Source organism: Neofelis nebulosa, chromosome 15 (assembly GCF_028018385.1).
Source record: "Neofelis nebulosa isolate mNeoNeb1 chromosome 15, mNeoNeb1.pri, whole genome shotgun sequence".
In the NCBI taxonomy this organism is placed as follows: domain Eukaryota; kingdom Metazoa; phylum Chordata; class Mammalia; order Carnivora; family Felidae; genus Neofelis; species Neofelis nebulosa.
In genome coordinates this window covers 15,133,036-15,153,026 of record NC_080796.1, presented here as the reverse complement: position 1 = coordinate 15,153,026, position 19,991 = coordinate 15,133,036, and the positions used below count along the sequence as shown (strand labels likewise).

At 38.2% G+C, this 19,991-nt stretch overlaps 1 protein-coding gene across 8 annotated transcripts in view; it reads right to left on the bottom strand.

The window, feature by feature from the left end:
- RGS7 (regulator of G protein signaling 7) overlaps window positions 1-19,991 on the bottom strand; it is a 516,651-nt gene that overhangs the window by 249,561 nt on the left and 247,099 nt on the right. For 7 of the 8 annotated variants that reach the window (XM_058701251.1, XM_058701254.1, XM_058701250.1 and 4 more), the window contains exon 3: window positions 19,236-19,332. The exons of the other annotated variant lie outside the window; for it this stretch is intronic. In XM_058701251.1, coding sequence (XP_058557234.1) covers window positions 19,236-19,332 — 97 coding nt within the window. The remainder of the gene's footprint in view (window positions 1-19,235; window positions 19,333-19,991) is intronic. 8 annotated transcript variants of the gene reach the window in all.

Here is a 19,991-nt window from a genome sequence, read left to right as displayed (position 1 = left end):
GATTTGTACATCTGAAGGCTGCCAAAAAGAGAAGGGGAAAAAGTCAAATATTAAAGGAAACCTTGCTCTCATCCAAAAGAGGAAGATTCCTTAAATTTTTAAAGAAAATGTTAGTTCTATTTTTAACTCTGTTTTTAGGTTCTTTAAGGCTTCGGCTAAGAGGAGAAATAGGTCCGATGGCAAAAAGCTTTAAAAGCCAAAGGTTTTATACCCAGTACATGTTAACCCTGTATTAACAAGTCCTTGATAAAGGGGAGAAAGCAGGTGTTCCATGTACAATCCAGTTGTCTATAGTCTCAGTATTGTCCCCAGATGGGTCCTGGAAGATTTCTAAAAGGGACTTGTTCTGAGAGAGAAAGGTCACTAAAAAAACATGACCTCATAAAAATAGATCCACAGGCCATGACAATTGTCCTTTTAAATTAGTTTGTCACCTTAAGAAACCTATCTGTGGAATGAGTGATCAAGAGGCCAATGATTCTTTGCATCAAGTTTTTGTCAAGGTTTGCTTTTCGAACCTTTTAAATCATTGGTGCAACTCTTTTGAATGCATCTTCTAAGTTGACTCTTGGAATGGTACATCCATCACCAAACTCTGCTCCAAATTCACTTGAAGTTGGCAGTTTTAGGTTTCAAATTGTGACTTAACACCCAACCCATCCTAAGATTATACTGAGCATAGGGCAGCCCACCTGGAGGACCCCACAGAGGAGTATCCAGAGCTGCCATGATATGTGGAACAGATAGTTCCATTTGATTCAGGTGTGATGTTTCTCAGGCTGATTCTCTTCTAGGATGCTCTTCATTTGCTTCCATACCTCTCTCCTCTTCCTTGATAAGTCTTTCACTGATATCAAACCCCCTTTATTTTTTATTTTTATTTTTATTTTAGAGAGAGAGAGGGGGGCAGAGAAAGAGGGAGAAAGAGAATCCCAAGCAGACTCCATGCTCAGTGTGGACCCCACATGGGGCCCAATCCCACAATCCTGGGATCACGACCTGAGCCAAAATCAAGAGTTGGATGATCAACCCACTGAGCCACCCAGGCGCCCCCATCACAGACCTTCTTGATGGCTCCTCTCCACTCTGAACCCCACAGTATGAACAATTCAGCATTTAACAATATACCATTTTACATTCCTACCTAATTATTTCAAATGTGAAATTTTGTTCTCACAAGAATTTTAGCATGGCTGTGATAAATACCTTCTGGTTTGATACTTCACTGCACAATCTCTGAGCAGACGATCTGAAGCTCCATACACAGGTACTCCCACTACATATTTAGGTTGGAATGATTATTGAAGTTTAAAATGCCAGTACTATTATGAGGTAGAAAATTTATTGCTTATGCCAACAATAATTAGACTGAAAATCACATTAAAGAGATCTTTGGACTTCGTTTAGTATCTATTTATTTTGAGGCTGGGTGTATAGTTTCTGTTTAAAGAAAGAATATTGTCCTTCATCTGTGCTGCACTTAATGGCCAATTGACTTTTATTTACATCCTGGTAATTCTTTGAACATTAGGTTCTTTAACATGAGAATTCAGCACTCTGCAATAAATATGGGGGAAAATTTTGCTCAGTGAGGAACTCCAATACCACAAAAGAAAGGGTGTAGTTTTCAAAACTCATTTTTGTTTGCACGGCAAAATTTGACCTGGTGAAAATGATTCTCCAAACCTCCAGCTAGAGAGGTCATGGTCTAAGTCCATCCCACAGCACAGACTAGAGACAAAATTGAAAGTCCAAGCCCTTAACTTTCCTCTTCTGACTCTCCATGGTCTAAACAAACACTCTTAAATCAACTGTTTTCCTTTCTCAATACAGCCCTGTGTACAGGGGGAAAATGGGATTGGCACAGAAAAATAATTTAGTACGTAATTTTTGAAGAAGAAATTTAAAAATAAACAACTACCCAAAATATTTCATTGTAACAAAACGTGACAAAGGGGAGTTAGGACAAAATCTCATATTTACACAAAAAGCACAACTGTTTCCCTGGAAACAGGCTGAGCAGTTATGCAAATGATATGAGCTGGTGGAAACCTGACCCAAAGAATAAATGAAAAAGACAAAAGTGGCTAACAAGGATACAAATATGTCCTGTGGTGATCAATGATAAGAACAAGTCTGAAAACCGTGTAATGTGATAATCGTGGTGTTTAGAGAGAAGTAAGAGACATACTGCTGTGGAATTTGGATGGGCCAAGATTTGGCCCAGGTTCTGGGAACATTCGGTACTTTGTTCCTGTGTCTGCTGCTCAGTCAGAGGAGGGCAAAGAAGGAGGGAAGGCAAAAGGGAGAGGGTCCAGTGTTTCTGGTTCAGGGATAGGTCTCCAGGGAGTTTACACAAACACAGTTCCTTCTTTAGGCTGGCCACTGTCCTGTTTGTTTTGTTCTGTTTTGTTGTGTTTCTTTGCACCACATCATACAGCACAGGTTAGCATGCTGTTTTTCTTCTCCTTCTCCTAAATAAACATGGCACTTTCTCACCAAATAAGGCACCAATGTCCTAATGTGAACAAACTGATACTTGTAATCAAGTCTTAAAACCCAACAAAAAAGCCAGTTGATTACTACTCATGCCACCTTCCCTTGAGAAGTCTCTTACTGGACTGGTTTCTCTGTGAAGAAAGAGACATTTTCTAGCTGAATACATAATGAAACAAAGAAGGAAAATTAATTCAAATTATTTTAGGGAATCAGATTATGATATATATTATACTTCATATAACATGTAGCTATGTTATATACTATGACAATATAATTATATAATTATACCATCATAATATGTACAACTATATACACATTATTAGATTTACCTAGATTCAAATGTTAACTCTACTGCTTACTAACGGTATTACCTGGGGAAAGTTATTTAACTGCTCTTTTACTTATCTTTGTAAGAACACTAATATAAAAATAATACATCTAAAAGGTTAATATTTACTGAGTGCCAAGTACATTGTAAGCACTCATTAAATGTAAACAGTTGCTATGATAGCTCCTTTGACCTAAATGTTTTCATATTCATATATGCATCAGAGACAGAACTGTCATTTTAACATATAATGTTCTTCTCTGCAACATGGGAAATGGGACTAAAATCCACGTCTCTTTCCACCATTCAAGACGGGCTTTGAAGAATATTTACATTTGAATATGGGGATGTCCAATGTTCTAAAAATTCCCTTTAAGCCAAATAATAAAATTTAAATTGAGAGTGTTTTTGGCCTCTGGAGAAATTTGAAGATTGTGTTCAATTTCCTGATTCTCCATCCTGAAACCCATCTCAGCCAGTAACAGACAGCAGAACAGAAATGCCATCATTCTCGTGCTCCCCCCTGAGGTAAAGGCCTCATGCAGTGCTGGATGCCAACAGAGCAAATAATTAGACTGAGTGCTCTTTCCACTGCCAACGAATCGAGAAGTGAAATTTGTTGTGAATGTACCTGAATGCCCAGGACATCAGCTGTCCTAGGAGAAGTCATTAACATTTGCTGAGTGTCTTCTACTGAGCACTACGGAGGATACGAATTGAAATGAAAGATTATTCTCATTGCCCAGATGCTTACAGCCTCTAGTAAGAATCACATCATGTGCCCATTGAGGATAAAATGTCAGGTAAAAGAAATTCCATGAAGAAGAATGCAGTGCTAGGAAAACCCACAGGTACAAATGATTATGGCAGGCTGGCCTAGGAATGGGGCTGGGGTGGGAGGGAGTAAAGGATGAAAAAGCTCTCTATCCTAGAGTTCTGGGAGGTGAGAATTTACAAGCCATTCTACATATGTTCTCAGAGAGAGGAATGAAGGGAAAACCAGATGGTGTCATCAGGATAAAAAGACAGCACAAAACATAGATGATAGACACACTTTGAACATGTGTGAATAATAATTCATTATTTCACAAAACACCTCCACGCTCACAATTCAGTCATCAAGATTTATTCATACTTGGGGATAATGAAGACTTTAGTGTCATCCTAACTAAATGTCTAACTCTACGGTTAATTTGGATTTCCTCTCAAAAGAAAGCAATGTTAATGGATTAATTCAAAGAAATAAGCTCTTCTTTAATAGGCTTTTCTTTCGCAACCTATCATTTCTAGGTTTTTAGAAAATAACTAACAAAGGAACAAAATTAAGCTTTTCAGGTCTGTTGACTTAAAGACAAGTTGACATTTGTGAGAAATAATTTCCAGAGTTGATTACTACAAAATGAAAATGTCTGCATCAGTGAAATCTCCCAAGATAAATTTGCAAGATTGCTTGTGACTTTCACTCTTTTGTTCTTTCAGTAAATGTCCAGATGACACAACCGCCTGAGTACTGACATTATAATAACACAGAAATTAGTTAAGAAAGTAAAAATGTGGGGCACCTGAGTGGCTCAATTGGTTAAGCACCAGACTTCAGCTCAGGTCATGATCTCACAGTTCATGGGTTTGAGTCCCATGTTGGGCTCCACGCTGACAGCTCAGAGCCTGGAGCCTGCTTCACATTCTGTGTCTCCCTCTCTCTCTGCCCCTCCCCTGCTGGCACTCTCTCTCTCTCTCTCTCTCTCTCAAAAATAAATAAACATTAAATTGTTTTAAAAAAAAGAAAGTAAAAATATGATTTATTTAAGGAAGAAAACCAATATCAATATGTAATGATCTTTAAGTTCAAATGGTAAGATGTGAAAAGGGCAATCAACAAATCTTTATGTCCCTAAAAGATTTCACTTTGATATGTACAGCTATTTTCTTGTGAGGAATAAAAGATAGGACACATTATAAGGCTATAAGGCACTTTGACAATGTGAAGAATGATTATTATTTAATTAAAGTGACAGGACTTAAGTTAATACCTTTTAAGTACCTACTAAGCAGACCTTGTACCAGATGTTACAGAGCATCCAACATAGATAATTCCTTGGTCTTGCAACATATTAGCTGCCTAGTAGGGAAGAGAATTCCAAATCCAGGCCAAAACCAAGCCTCTGGAAGGGGTAGTAAAAATCATCATCATAATATAAAGCATAACTATAATAATGTTTCTAATTATTGCTCATTTTCTATGTGTCACACACAGAAATAGTGACTTTCCCAGTAACATCAACATCAAAAACAAAACAAAACAAGACAAAGCCTAAATATCCCCTTTTTTCCTTGTTATCTCTTGTGCATGTATTATGGTCTACTTATTCTTTTCAAACTGTATTTTTAACACAGGACCAGTAACAAGTTCTACCTTTTAATTACTTAGTCTATAAATTCTTCATATCTCTTTAATGTAAAAGCTACCTTTTTAAGGGATACCCTTTTACTGATCTTTCCAAACTCTGTTAAGTCAACCCTGAGGTTTGATTCTTAAAAAATGGCATGAAATGGTCTCAATTCTGAGGAGCTCATATTCATTTGGTTTTGAATATGGGTAGGATGATTTTCTATTTCTCTCCAATTTCCTTCCGTGTCATCTTCAATGCCTTACTCAAAACCTCATGTGGTCTTGTTCATCAGAGGAACACATTGGAGCAGTGACTTCAGGAGACTGGACTATTGGTGGCCCTCTGACTCATTTCATAGGTCTCAACTGTAGTGCTGAACCTGTCATCCTAAAGCTTGATTTTGTTTTATATCTTAAAAATAATTAACTTTCTATGTGGCTCAATCTTATCTGTATTGATAACTTTCAGGACTTTCACATATTCTGGTGTCCTCATCTTTGAATTTTTTTCTTTTTTGGCTTGAATTGTCACTTTTTAGTACAATCTGGCATCCTCTGTAAATCTGAAGAGTCCAGATGCCTATAAAGATAGTTCTTAAATGCTAAGATAAAATTCAGCACCAGCTGGGATTCCCCAGACTTCCAGAACATTGTTTGTTTATGACTGCAGTATGTTTTCTTCCTTTTCTATTGTCCCTTAACCATGCCAAAATAGTCCCAACTTTGCCATGTAGAAATTCTAAATAAATGATATCAATTGCCCCTTTCATAACGTCTCAAAAAGAAGTTACAACATCAGTAAGCTCATTCCTTCATAGAATCTTGGCTATGTGTTGGCCCATTCACTCTGTATTTAACTATGAATCCCATCAGATTCCCAGGGAGGGACAGGAGAACTGTAAGTTCATACACATAGTTCTTTTCTAGTGAGCTCCTTAAGAATAGAAATCCAGTATTCTGTAGGCACGGGCTTATCTGTCCAGTAAAGTAGCATTTGGCCCACTGATTTACTCTTGAGGTCTGTATATAATCTTAAATAGAGAAATCTATCTCCAGAGATTTATTTACAGCTGTTGGTCATACAGCAATAAAATGGGTCAGTTGTGTTGGAGAGAGGCTTTCCTCTAGGGAGGACATCAGAGGGAGAAGCCACGGTATTCTGAATAAAAGAGAAGGTAACAGAACCATTCCAGACAACCAATGTGGTTGGTAGTCAGAGAGAAGTCTTATTTGTAGACTTTGATAGACATACTTGTGTATTTGGACAGAGTTTTTCCTCCTTGAAATGGAGTAATCTGGAGAACAAAATCAGCCCCAATCACAGCAATATTCACTTCAAATATAAAATGGCAAAATAAGATGTTTAGAAAGCACTACAGGGAAGCAGAACCACCATGTTCCAGTTACCTGGACAGAGAACCAGTTAATGGTCCTCGTTGATGTGTCTATTAAAAAAGCTAAAGTGGGGTGCCTGCATGGCTCGGTCAGTGAAGCGTCCAACTCTTGGTTTCAGCTCAGGTCATGATCTCCTGGTTCATGAGATAAAGCCCCATGTCAGGCTCTGCTCTGACAGTACGGAGCCTACTTGGGACTCTCCCTCTCCCTCTCTCTCTGCTCCTTCTCCTCTTTCTCTCTCAAAATAAATAAACTTAAAAAAATAAAAATAACGAAGCTAAAGCTAAAATCAGCATTTAGATATTGCTCAACTTGTAATGTTTCTTCTAACATTCTGGTGAAAATAAGGTAAGTAAAAGCCTGCCATTCATCTTAGTCATAACAAATTGATCCAACCATATTATATAATAAATCATTTCCCTACAAATACAGAAAGCGCCCAATAAATGTCTTACCTCATCATTTCCCCCAATAAATATCTAACCTTATCATTTCCCCATAGCATTGAGCTATTAGAAAAAGAATTATCTAGAACATATGCCAGAATGTCCAAGCAGCTGAGATTAGAATTCTTTGCTGTTTCTAATCACTTACTGGTGCTATTTTACAATAAGGAAAGAGTGACAACGAAGAGGGAGTGAAGAACCTTTCACAGCAAAGATAATTTAAATACCTAGTTGATTATGTGACACTTCAGCTTCTCCTCTCATTCCCCCACTTGGCTGACTGTGTAGTTACTATGTGCCAGTCACCTTGTCACTTTGTCAGAGAGGGTGTGGCAAGGAGATGACAAAGAAAGGATGGGCTTTTTGCAAATGTTCCTGTCTCTCACAGATCAAGTTAGCATCTTGTTTTCTCCAAGAACTTATTTTTTCAGAACTCAGCTTTAAAAACTGCCAATATTTTTTTAGAGTACTTTTTTTCTTTCTTATTTACCACCCATAAATTTCCCTTTTGCATTCTTGAATTTTCTTTGGGACATCATAAAAACAAAATATTACAAGCATAATTTCTGCCAGCATATTTTATAATTATTTTGAAAATCAATCTCTTTCTGAGTTTCTGTATACCCCATGATATCCATTCCAACAGTAGATAAAACATATATATATTTCACAGTAAGCTGTCAGTTTCGGAAAGGAACATCTTAGACTCTTAGAAGCATCTTATAATTACCCAGATAGTCTTACAGGCTCCACAGAAAAACATTCCAGATTACTCATTCTTATTGTTTTTAAATTGATTCCAAATACAATCAGGGTTAAGTCATACAAGGCATCTTGAAAGTTAGTCTCAAAAACAGTTAGATGTAAAATATGTACTTATTAAAACCTGTATGGCTTAGACCATATCATCAAGCTGGCTCTTTTTAATTCTTACCTCTACAACTATCCACATGACAAAGTTAAACCTACAGATTGTGCCTCTATGACACTAATAAATATGAATATAACCCTTAGAGGAATAAAGGAGAAGAGGCAGGACATCTTTATATTATTACATTTAAAGGCAACTTGATTTTTAAGCTCATATACACTGCCCAATTTTCATATACATGACTGAAAACAGCAAGGAAACACAGAGAACAGTGTACATTGTTAGACAGTCAAGTTAATAATAAAATATAAGTAATGATTCTGTATCCAGTACTATAAAATATAACAATTCCTATTTCGATGCATTGGAATAACTCAACATGTCACTCCTTTTGACATCAAACATGTTAAGAGAAAAAGTAGGACAGAGAGAGAAAAAAATGGTCAGAATAAATTCTAGAGAATTAAAATGTTTTTCTGAGCCTTAAGACCAGAGACCAACAGAATAATATTCAGTCTTGGAAAAGAAGGACATCCTGACTTCTGTGACAATATGCATGAGCCTGGAGAACATTATGCTAAAGTGAAATAAGCCAGATACAAAAGAACAAATACATGATAGCATATATATGAGGAATCTAAGTTGGTCAAACTCACAGAAGCACAGAGTAGAACAGTGGTTGTCAGCAGCTGGGGAAAGGGGGAAATGGTACAAAGTTTCACTTATACAAGACGGGTAAGTCCTAGAGATCTACAAGATCATAGTGCCTAAAGTTAACAATATTATATTGTATACTTAAAATATTTGCTAAGAGGGTAGCTCTTATGTTAAATGTTCTTATCACCCATAAATAGATAAATAAATAAATAAATAAATAAATAAATAAATAAAATAAGGTGGGAGGAAACCTTAGGAGGTGATGGATATGTTTATGGCATAAATATTGCTGATGGTTTCACCAGTTTATACTTATCTCCAAAGTCATCAAGTTGTATACATTAAATATGTATAGCTTTCTTATGTTAATAATACCTACATATGTAAAGTAGTCTAAAAAGAAAAAAAAAGACTTGAGACCAGCCAAACCCACACACACAACATACAAACTATTAGACAACTTTTCTGACCATAAATTTTGGTCTTGCCAATTGGTGGTAAGTGCTGTACATGAAATCACATTAAAAGTGACTCATCAGGGGCGCCTGGGTGGCGCAGTCGGTTAAGCGTCCGACTTCAGCCAGGTCACGATCTCGCGGTCCGTGAGTTCGAGCCCCGCGTCAGGCTCTGGGCTGATGGCTCGGAGCCTGGAGCCTGTTTCCGATTCTGTGTCTCCCTCTCTCTCTGCCCCTCCCCCGTTCATGCTCTGTCTCTCTCTGTCCCAAAAATAAAGAAAAAACGTTGAAAAAAAAAATTAAAAAAAAAAAAAAAAGTGACTCATCAGGGACACCTGGGTGGCTCAGTGGGTTAAGTGTCTGACTCTTGGTTTCAGCTCAGGTCATGATCTCATGGTTCGTGGGTTTTAGCCCTGCATTGGGCTCTATGCTAACAGTGCCGAGCCTGCTTCGGATTCTCTCTCTCCCTCTCTCTCTCTCTCCCTCTCTCAAAAATAAATAAATAAACATTTTTTTAAAAAGTGACTAATTCTGATGAGAAATGGAATTAAGTTGCAAAAGAAGGACAGAAATGAGATTCAACTCTTTAATTATCAACATGTTTCTGATGGAGAACCTTCTCAAGCTAATAAAAGACAAAAGATAGAAATGCAGAAACAGCTGACTAGAAGTCCCTCTTAATTTCTACCATTTTCTCCTCTATTTACAGTGCTTGGTGATTTAGAACAGGCACCAGCCTTTTTGGCTCCTGAAAATTTGTTCAGTAAGTTGAACCTTCAAATATGTTAAATAACTGATTTAATAGGGGCATTTTTATTTGATAGTTGCCAACAGGCAGTCCTGCAGATTTTCTGATCCCAGTGGGCTGCTTAATGAAAACCCACATCATTTACAAAAACAAAAACAAAAACAAAACAAACATACAAAAAAAACAACAAAAAAAAACTGAGAGGAGAATTCTGGTTTATTCCCTGCTATTGAAATTAATTTACAGGGAGTAGGGAGGTGGTAGTGGATATTTCTAGAACTATTACCTGAGGTTTGGCGAGCATTGGTTTTAAGCTTATCTATCACAAACACAGTGATGGCTTTGCTCCACATTCTTCTATAGTGCACAGACAATGATCCATTTTGAATAAAGCAGATTAATGGGGGGTTTGAACCTCATGTACTAATTGGTTTTCTTTGTTAAGACTCAAAGAGAACCACTGGAGGGTTTTTCCCCTGAGTGCTACATTTCCAGACACAGAACAATGTGATTCTCAGCCACTTACATGAGATCTTTGTGGAAGTGAAGTGAGGCCACAGTTCTGCAGGCCAGGACTTAAAGAGCAGACATATATGAACCACATATTCTGCTCACCCCTAAGTGCTCACACTCAAAGTGCACCTTTGGTCCTCTGATATCCTCCTTCCACACAAAACTCCAAAAGAGATCTACTCAGCTTCTAACCAACAAGTTACCCAGACCAGATCTCGTGTACTTATTGTACTGCTAAATACCTGTGAATTCCAGATATGTATATTCAACAGCTGGACATTTTACCTGGTTGTTCTGCGAGGATGATCTGAAACTCAACATGTTTAAAATTTACCATCCCTTCTCCATCATTTCCATGAAAAGAGAGAGAGAGAGAGAGAGAGAGAGAGAGAGAGAGAGAGAGAAAGAGGGAATTCCTGTGTTTACCAGTTCATCTGTAAAAGGCATCATTGTGCATTCATTTTCAGGTCATAAATATGGGTGTCTTTGTGGGCAGTGCCTTCTTTCTTACTTGATCTAACCTCTCACTTCCCCTACCCCCACCCTGCCCTCTTGAATCCTGCCACTGAACTAATGAAGTCCATTCTCAGTCCTTAAAGTTTCTCATACATCTGATTATTTCTTCAATTCCACTGGCCCTAAGGCTCAGGCTGTTATAATCTTTGCTCTAGATTGCAGCCTCAGCTCCCATCCTTGTCTCCCTTGTCTATAAACTGATATTTACTCCCTACATTTTTCCCAGACAAACTGCCATTTAAAATTTTTGAGGGGCGCCTGGGTGGCTCAGTCAGTTAAGCGTCTGACTTCAGCTCAGGTCATGATCTCACAGCTCGTAGGTTTGAGCCCCTCATCGGTCTCTGTGCTGACAGCTGAGACCCTGGAGCCTGCTTCGGATTCTGCGCATCCCCCTCTCTCTGCCCTTCCCCAACTAGCGCTCTGTCTCTGTCTCTCAAAAAATAAAATAAAAACATTACAATTTTGTTTTGATAATGCCATTTCCCTGCTTAAAATTCATCAATTGCCTCTGACTCTTTATAGGATAAAATTCTGTTTCCTTAAGATTCTAACTACTGCTTTCAGTTCTAACTTCCTCTCTAGACTCTCCATATGCCTCATCCTGTGTCAAGGTCACTACAACTTATGAAGTTCCCTGAGCTTACTAGGCCCTTTCATATCTTGAGTTTTTGAACAACTGCTCCCCTTTTGTCTGCCTAACTCTGATTCATCCTTTACAGTGAATCTTAGATGTCACCTTCTCCAAGAAATGCCTCTGACCCCAAGAGCATGGGTTAGACTTCACACACTCCTCAGTGCTCTGGGTTTACCCCAACATGAAAATTACCTCACCTTATTTGTCCATCTCCCCACTACAGAGTAGTCTCCTCAAGGACAGAGACCATGTCTTGCTTCTCTGTATCTCCAAGCCTGGCAAAATGTTTACAATACAGGAGGCTCCTATGGCATATGTAATTTATTAGTAACAAACAGAAATCTATAGAACCTGCTACAACCAGCCCTAGACACCCACCTCAAAACATCATGGAATGAATTTCCAGGTTCTTGTTCATGTGGTTTATATTATAAATAAAGATAATATCATTAGATTCCAGAGAAAAAAATTTTTTTTACTTAAACACAATTTAAAAGCCACAATCATTGACAAAAGGTTTATAAAAATCCAAATAATTTATGTGTTGATAAAGCCACACAATAGTGTAACTACTTTCATGATTCATATGAATGCAAATATCTCCTCTATAATTACTATTATTAGTTATCCACTTAACAAATATTTAATGAACACCCCTATGTTAGACATTGTTTTTGGTGGAGGGGTTACAAAACTGAGCATATGGAACCTTCTTATAGTTTACCGTATTGTCTGGAGGATAGACATTAATCAAATATTACCACTAATGAGTTTATAACTATGCAATAGAATAAAGTACTCCAAAAGAAAATAGTCTCATTTTATGAGAATAGATAAGAAAGGAAACTGGCCTAGACCCAAGATGGGTAGGTCTAAATTGAAAAAAAGGGGAAAGGGGAAGAAGCATTCCAAAAAAACGAGGAAAAAGCCTAGCAGTGGAAATCTTCCATGGCAAAAGGGAGCATGGTGACGTGTAGGAGATGAAAAGTAGCCCCTGTGGCTAGAACCAAGGGAGCAAGAGAGAGTCCTCTGAGAGATGGAGTCTGATGGGTAGGTAGGGGCTGAACTATGTTGCTGTTGGGAATCTTGTTCAAGATTTTATCTTAATTCTAAAATGAGAAAAGGATTTAAATGGATCAGATTTGCAACTTGAAAATACCAGTGTGGAGAAAGATAGGATACGGCACGGAGTGGATGTGGAAACCAGTTAGGAATCAATGTGATAATTCAGATGAGTGGAGATGACAGTATGGACCTATAGCAATGTAAGAGCAGACGGCAAAAAGCCAACAGATTTGATGGCTGCTTAGAAGAAAAAGGTGACAAGACGTGTTAATGAAATAGGTATGAGCAGAAAGGGCTGTAAAAGAGAGGTCAAGGTGACCCCAAGGTGATTCCAGTACTTCTGGCATATGCCACCTTTCCTGAGTCAGGAAACAGGAAAGGGGCCGTGGAAGAGACATGAATTTGTGGAAGAGATGTGACACGTTGAGTTTGAGGCTTCTTTGCGACATGCATTGCATAAGGAGTTGAATATGTTGAGTTTCTGAGAAAAGATCTGCACTAGAGGAATAAATAAAGTTTGTCATTAAAGCTATGGGCATGGAGGCGCTGGTGAGGGAGAAAATATCTTTAAGATTTCCATTGATGCTTCATCAGTCTAGCTATCTCATGAATAGTCTACTCTGTTGTGTTCTCTTCCAGCAATCCTTTTCACACACTTTCCCCCACACTGGGTTCTCTGAATTCTAGAATGTATGTGGAAAGGAACCTTTGACATCATTACGTGTAACCTCTGTGTTTTAGAAGCAAAGAAAATGCAGCTGTTTTCCCCAGGTCTTGAAGGTCCCCAGAGGTAAAACAGACAAAAGCTCAGGTCTTTTTGTCAATCATTCCAGTTTTTACCTGGAGTGAGGACATGAGGACATGCTGGGAGATAAATGTAAGCGTCCCCAGTACTCAGAATCCTACAGATTCTGATATGTGTTCATTCATCATAATGAAAAAACACAGGCTCTAGCAAAGGACGAAACTTATGGGGGAAACCCACAGCACTGGCAAAACGGAAGTGGGATCTTGAGCTGAACTGATCTTGGTTTGAATATTAGTAAGCAAATATTGCTTACTGCAAAACTTGACTAAAAACTTGAACTCTCTAACCCCCTATTTCCTAATTACCTTCAAGTGTTATAAGGAATAAAACTGATATACTAAAAGCTACTAACTAGATAGTAGGCTTTCAAATTACTAACATTTTCCTTGAAAGTAGAAATAAATGTTTTTCATCCATTATATATATGATATACAAAATTAATATAACATATATAAAACATATAATATATAATTATATATATTAAACATATATATCATATATATTTTAAAATATATATTAAATTATATATTAAATATATAAAACTATATAATATATAATTAATATAAAGCTAGAAGCTATTGTAATTGTTAATATGATACATAAGCAGTTACTATTTTAATATATAAAACCAAAATAACAAACCCTTATAAAAGAAACCGTTATTATTAAAAAGAAAATCCCAACATATGATTCAAACTCTTAAAACATTAAATATTGAACAAATAATTATTTATCTCATCAGGACTTAAATCCTACTTATTCTTATTAGACTCTTAAACTCTAGGGGCGCCTGGGTGGCGCAGTCGGTTGAGCGTCCGACTTCAGCCAGGTCACGATCTCGCGGTCCGTGAGTTCCAGCCCCGCGTCGGGCTCTGGGCTGATGGCTCGGAGCCTGGAGCCTGTTTCCGATTCTGTGTCTCCCTCTCTCTCTGCCCCTCCCCCGTTCATGCTCTGTCTCTCTCTGTCCCAAAAATAAATAAAAAACGATGAAAAAAAAAAAAGACTCTTAAACTCTATAAATGTCCATGATTGTGAATGAACAAAAAAATCTACATCCAAATAATATTCAATATTATTAAAATGTAATGTATTTTCCAGAAATAAAGCACTCAAAAAGCCCCATTTCAACATTTTGTTGTTAAGCAACTAAAAAACTATGTAGTCAGTTTTTCAATTCATTCAAATATGCATGTAGTCAAAGGTAAATGGTACAGTAGTAAAATACTATCAAAGATGGACCAAATGTTGTGGAAAATGTAAAATTAATCATTTCCTCTTATTCACAAACTTGTGCTCCATCTGGATTTGGATCTATATTCTGCTTCCATTCAGAGTTTAAACACAAAGGATTTGTGGCTGATATCAGTGTCACAGTTTGCTTTACCAAGGATTTTCAGGTGAGAGATGAATAAACATTGTAAGTTACAGGATATGAATTCTAGGGCAATAGTTACATCATAGGAGTAAGTTTTATGAGACTCATTCAGAGAAAATCCCCAGCAAAATCTGCAAATATTATATTTTTAGCTTCATACTTATTTTTGTCCAATTTGAAGATGCAATTGTATAAAAACGTAATGAGCACTTTTATGATACTTTTATGCAGTATTATTTGAGCTTCATCTTTCATTTTATATTGTGATGGAGAGTTTGAGTTCAAAGGCAAGATGTAGCCCCACTTGAATGGTGAGGATTCTGGACAAAACAATTCCTAAGTACACGGACACTTCTCAGATACTTCTGGATTTATTCCTTATCTATCTTTAAAACATGACTTGAAGCAATTTATAATATTAATCCCACTAGTCTTTCTGTTTCTCTCTCTCTCTCTCTCTCTCTCTCACACACACACACACACACCAGATTAAAACAACAGCAGCAAGAAAAGACAGACAAAAATAAAAACAATTAGAAGAAAAAAGAAGGTGGATATGTCAGTGATGAGTCAGGTGAGAAAGTACCAATGAGATGTTCAATTTAGCAATGAGCTTTCTAGAAACTAGAGAAAACAAGAAAAGGAAAACAGAAGTTACACATTTCTTTTTGTTTTAAAAAAGGAAAAAGTCAAGTTTATCATCAAAGACAAAATTTTCTTAGTATTATTGTAGAAGAAGTGTATGTCATGGACCCTGTCATAAGCAATGTAATGAACATGATGTAAATATCCTCAATTTATATTTTTCAAAAGTTAACAAAGTAGTATGTAAATAATCATTTCTCTACCTAATCCAAAGGCTTCTATATCATCATACCTAACCTCAGAAAGGACGGGGATAGGCTCGATTGAGGCCAGATTGTAGAAAAGAAAAAAATAATAATAATCAGAGCCCTTGAAAGCCTGAGAAAAATCTGCACAAGCAAGTTGATGACTGCACTCAGTGCCCTGGATGAAACACAGGTGTGGCCTAGAACTCATTCCAGTGCCCTGCCTAAGGCATACTTCTTAGGCTTTGGTGTTAAAACTGAGGTTCTGATTTAGTGGGTCTGGGTTGGGCCCACACACTCTGTTTCTAATAAGTTTCCAGGTGATACTGACACAACTGGTCCAGCGACCATGTGTTTAGCACCAAGACTTTAGGGAGCATCAACGGGTGACCTGAAAGAGCTGGACTAACAATACTTGAGACACATTTTCCCTTGTGGAACAGTCCACACAAGACAGACTCCCAACAATCACGCCACCCTCCTCTCACATGTGACATCACTCATTCATCACAACTGGTTTCCTGGTTTCTGGTTCTGCTAAGGGTCGTGAAGCTAGTAGATTCCTTGTTTCGTTAGGAGCTCTGCAGTAGAATATGGGGCCCTCCTAGAGAGCAGAGGGAGAGGCAGACAGAGGAAGGAGAGCAAGCAGCAGGTGTCAACCGGGGCCACGAAAGAACACAGGAATTAATCCCAAATCACTGTAAGAAATATCAGGGGAGAAAAATTACCACAAATACCAAAAACTGCTAGTCAAGCAGATACCATTATAATTTGGGGATATGAAGAAGAAGAGGTTGGTAAACACTAGACATAATACTATTCTGCCAATTAAATCTATAGAAAAACATCTCATTAAACCTGTGAGGCAGAGAGCTCCTGAAAAGTTCCCAGAAAACACAGAATGATACTTAGAAACGAATTACATTAATATGAAAATGTCACAGATATTCTCTTTATGTAGTAACTACCATTGTTGTTTTATGTTAATGAACATTCTTCATCTATATGTCCAATCTTACCTTAATTTTTTCTTTTTTTTTTTTTTCTTTTTTTTTTTTTTTTTTAGAGAGAGAGAGAGAGAGAGAGAGTGCAAGCAGGGGAGAGACAGAGGGAGAGAGAGAGAATCCCAAGCAGGCTCCATGCCTAGCACAGAGCCCAATGCAGGACTTGATCCCATGACTGTGAGATCATGGCCTGAGTCAAAATCAAGAGTCAGACGCTTAACCAACTGAGCCACTCAGGTGCCCCTCCAATCTTACTTTTTAATTAAGATCTTAATATTGTCAAGCAAGAGTTCTTCCAACAGGATGCTACATCAGAATAGTATGAATTTTTATGGAATCGTATGAGGTACTGCTTCTCAAAGAAGTCAACCAAAAATTTTAGATTTACTACTAGAGTGGGTAACTCAAACTTGCAGCCCAGCTTAATCTGGTGGGCTAAACTTTTCTTGTTCAGCCATTTTCATTTATGGATATTGTCATTAAGAATTCCTCAACCGCAGTGCCTTTACATAGGCCATGCCCTGTTGACTTGACCACAGTTCCCAGGGCAGATGGGTAGGTAACTTAGAGCATTTATCTGCCTAGGATCTAACTGCATTTTGGGTTGTAACCCTCGTATTAGAGTATTTAAGGAGGCAAATTCTCTCATAGGTCATCAAAATATGAGTAATTTTCATATTTGTGTTTAGATGTAAAGTTAACTTTAAGTTCCTGACTGCAAGTTAAATATTTCCTAGAGGATATAGGACACATAAAAAACAAAACAAAACAAAAAAAAACAAAAAAAAACAAAAAAAAACAAAAACAAAAACAAAAAACCTTATAAGACAAAGTAGAGCATAATAACTGCTATTAGAGAAGCAAAAAGACAAGTTTTTGTTTTTGTTGTTGTTTTTTTTTTTTTGAGAGCACAGATAATGAAAGCTCAGGATGGTTTTCTCCAAAGAGCTCTCTGAACTAGCAGTTGAAGAATGGACAAAATTCTGCAGTCAGAAGGACCCAGAAGTGGGGAAGTGAGATGGTGAGAAGGGAAGAGATGCGGTACAGTCCCAGATGTTAGACAATATAGGCTATTGTCAAAGAAGAACAAGGAACTGGAACAAAGTGGGTATGAAAGGAAATAACAAGAAAAAAGGGGGCATATTTTGTGAGAGCAAATTTCATTCTATTGCAGCTTTTTAAAAAATAATTTATTTTTGAAAGAGAGAGAGAGAGAGACAGAGCATGGGGGGGGGGGAGGGGCAGAGAGAGAGAGACACACAGAATCTGAAGCAGGCTCCAGGCTCTGAGCTGTCAGCACAGAGCCCTTCCCAGGCTAGATCTCACAAACTGTGAGATCATGACCTGAGCCAAAGTCAGACACTCAACGACTGAGCCACCCAGGCGCCCCCATTCTATTGCAGCTTTTGTCTGGTCCCTGTTCTCTCTCCCTTTCCATCAGAGAAACTTCAGCCACTAAACACAAAGATGTAGGCCTACCTATCTGCATTCTGGTAATTACTACCCTCTTACCAAGGCTGAAAACCATTGCTCTTCTTTCGACACTTGTTCACGATGAAGCACCACAGAACTCTTCTTCAGGAGCCCCATCAACACCCTTCCTCCACATGCTCTGCACCAGCCTCCTCAGCCTACTGACTCACTGTGAAGGCTCTGGCCTGTCTGATTCTGCCTCCTCTCCAAGCTGTGCTTGCCCAGGCCCAGCATGCCCAAGCCCCACAGCTCAGGCTCAGCTTCAGTCTCGTGGAGCCAGAGCATAGATTTCTAACTTACTCCTATCCATGTCTCTAGGCTTTTTTTTTAGTCCCTTTTAATCAAACCCGTGGGGTCTACCTATTTCTGTTAACGAGTCCTTTGTCTCACAGCCACCCAAGTGAAAAACAAAACCAACACCACTGGGTCATATCCCCTAAAGCTTATATTCCCAGTTATTCAACAGATCCTCATGTTGAATCCTAATGTTGAATGAAGGCATCCTCTCTATGCCTTCACTTCCTGGATATCAGAATGTTGGCACCCACACTATTCCTACACAGGCCTTAGACCTACCATAGTGACAGCAGCCCCCACTGAACACCAATTCACCCTGAGGGCCTACGTGCTCTGTGAGAGTCTAAAGTGTGTCTCCATATTCTCCATACGTCACAGTTAGATTCATTGGATGGGCTTCCAAGACCCTCATCCCCTGACCCAAGTCTGCCTGCTCCATCTCTACAGCCCCTCGACACATTGCTCCCTCTACACATCCTCACCCTGGTCACCCCAGTTCTGCACACACAGCTGGGGGGGCTTGAGGCTGACAGGACTCCTCACTTTTCAAACTCAGCTCACCCCTGCTGTCCAGAAAACCCTTCCTGACTCCTCATTGATTTTTTCATGCTCTCAATCCCTATATATAATCTATACCATATTGTTTCATATAATCTTTAATATCATCTTCTGTTATTTCACATTTGTTCATTATGTCTTTGCAACCGACCCAGAGTAAATTAAAGTCATGATTTTTACTTGTTTTCTTTTTTGTCTTTTGGATTTGTTTTACTGTCACTCCAAGGATCCAACGTGATGTTGGCATGAGTATTTTATAAGGAGTTGGTGAACGCATGAGTTTGAGAGTTTCCATTCTCAGTGGCTACAATTGTTTTTAAATAGTCATGTCAAAGGTGCTGGAGAAAAGAGTGCTGTGCCGAATACACACTTACCAGAGAAGACACTAGGTATCTTGGAAAGAAAGCTTTTGACAGTACGAATAGGAATTCCGTTTTTTTCATCTTGCATGCGTGCTATGACGTCTTCCATCTGTAACAAAATAATTAAAACCCTTTAAAAGTTGAACTTTTTAGAAAAATCAGTTCTTATAACAATTACACCAGTTTTCCCCAACTGAGTATAATACCACATTCTTGCCTTTCTACACTTCATCATATTGATATTTTATTTTGGTTAAAAGACGATGGAGCAAACAGTAAGCAAAGTGGCCACTTTAAACTCCATTAAGCTACTAAAAGGAATTCTGTGCCTTGAATAGCACCTCTCTCTCCTGGTTTCACATTCTTTGGTTATAAAGGTCGACATAAAAGAGTGTTTATTTTTGAAGCTGTCAGAAACCACTGTAATAGCAAAATTCTCCCTTCGTTAATGTTTTCTCTATGGAACTCAGTGCAAAAGAAAAGAGAAACCTTAAAAGTGTCTGTGTGGGGGCGCCTGGGTGGCTCAGTTGGTTAAGCGTCTGACTTCAGCTCAGGTCACGATCTCACCGTCCGTGAGTTCGAGCCCCGCGTCAGGTTCTGGGCTGATGGCTCAGAGCCTGGAGCCTGCTTCCGATTCTGTGTCTCCCTCTCTCTCTGCCCCTCCCCAGTTCATGCTCTGTCTCTCTCTGTCCCAAAAATAAATAAAAACGTTAAAAAAAATTAAAAAAAAAAAGTGTCTGTGTGGATTTCCTCTTCAAGCAAGAGAGT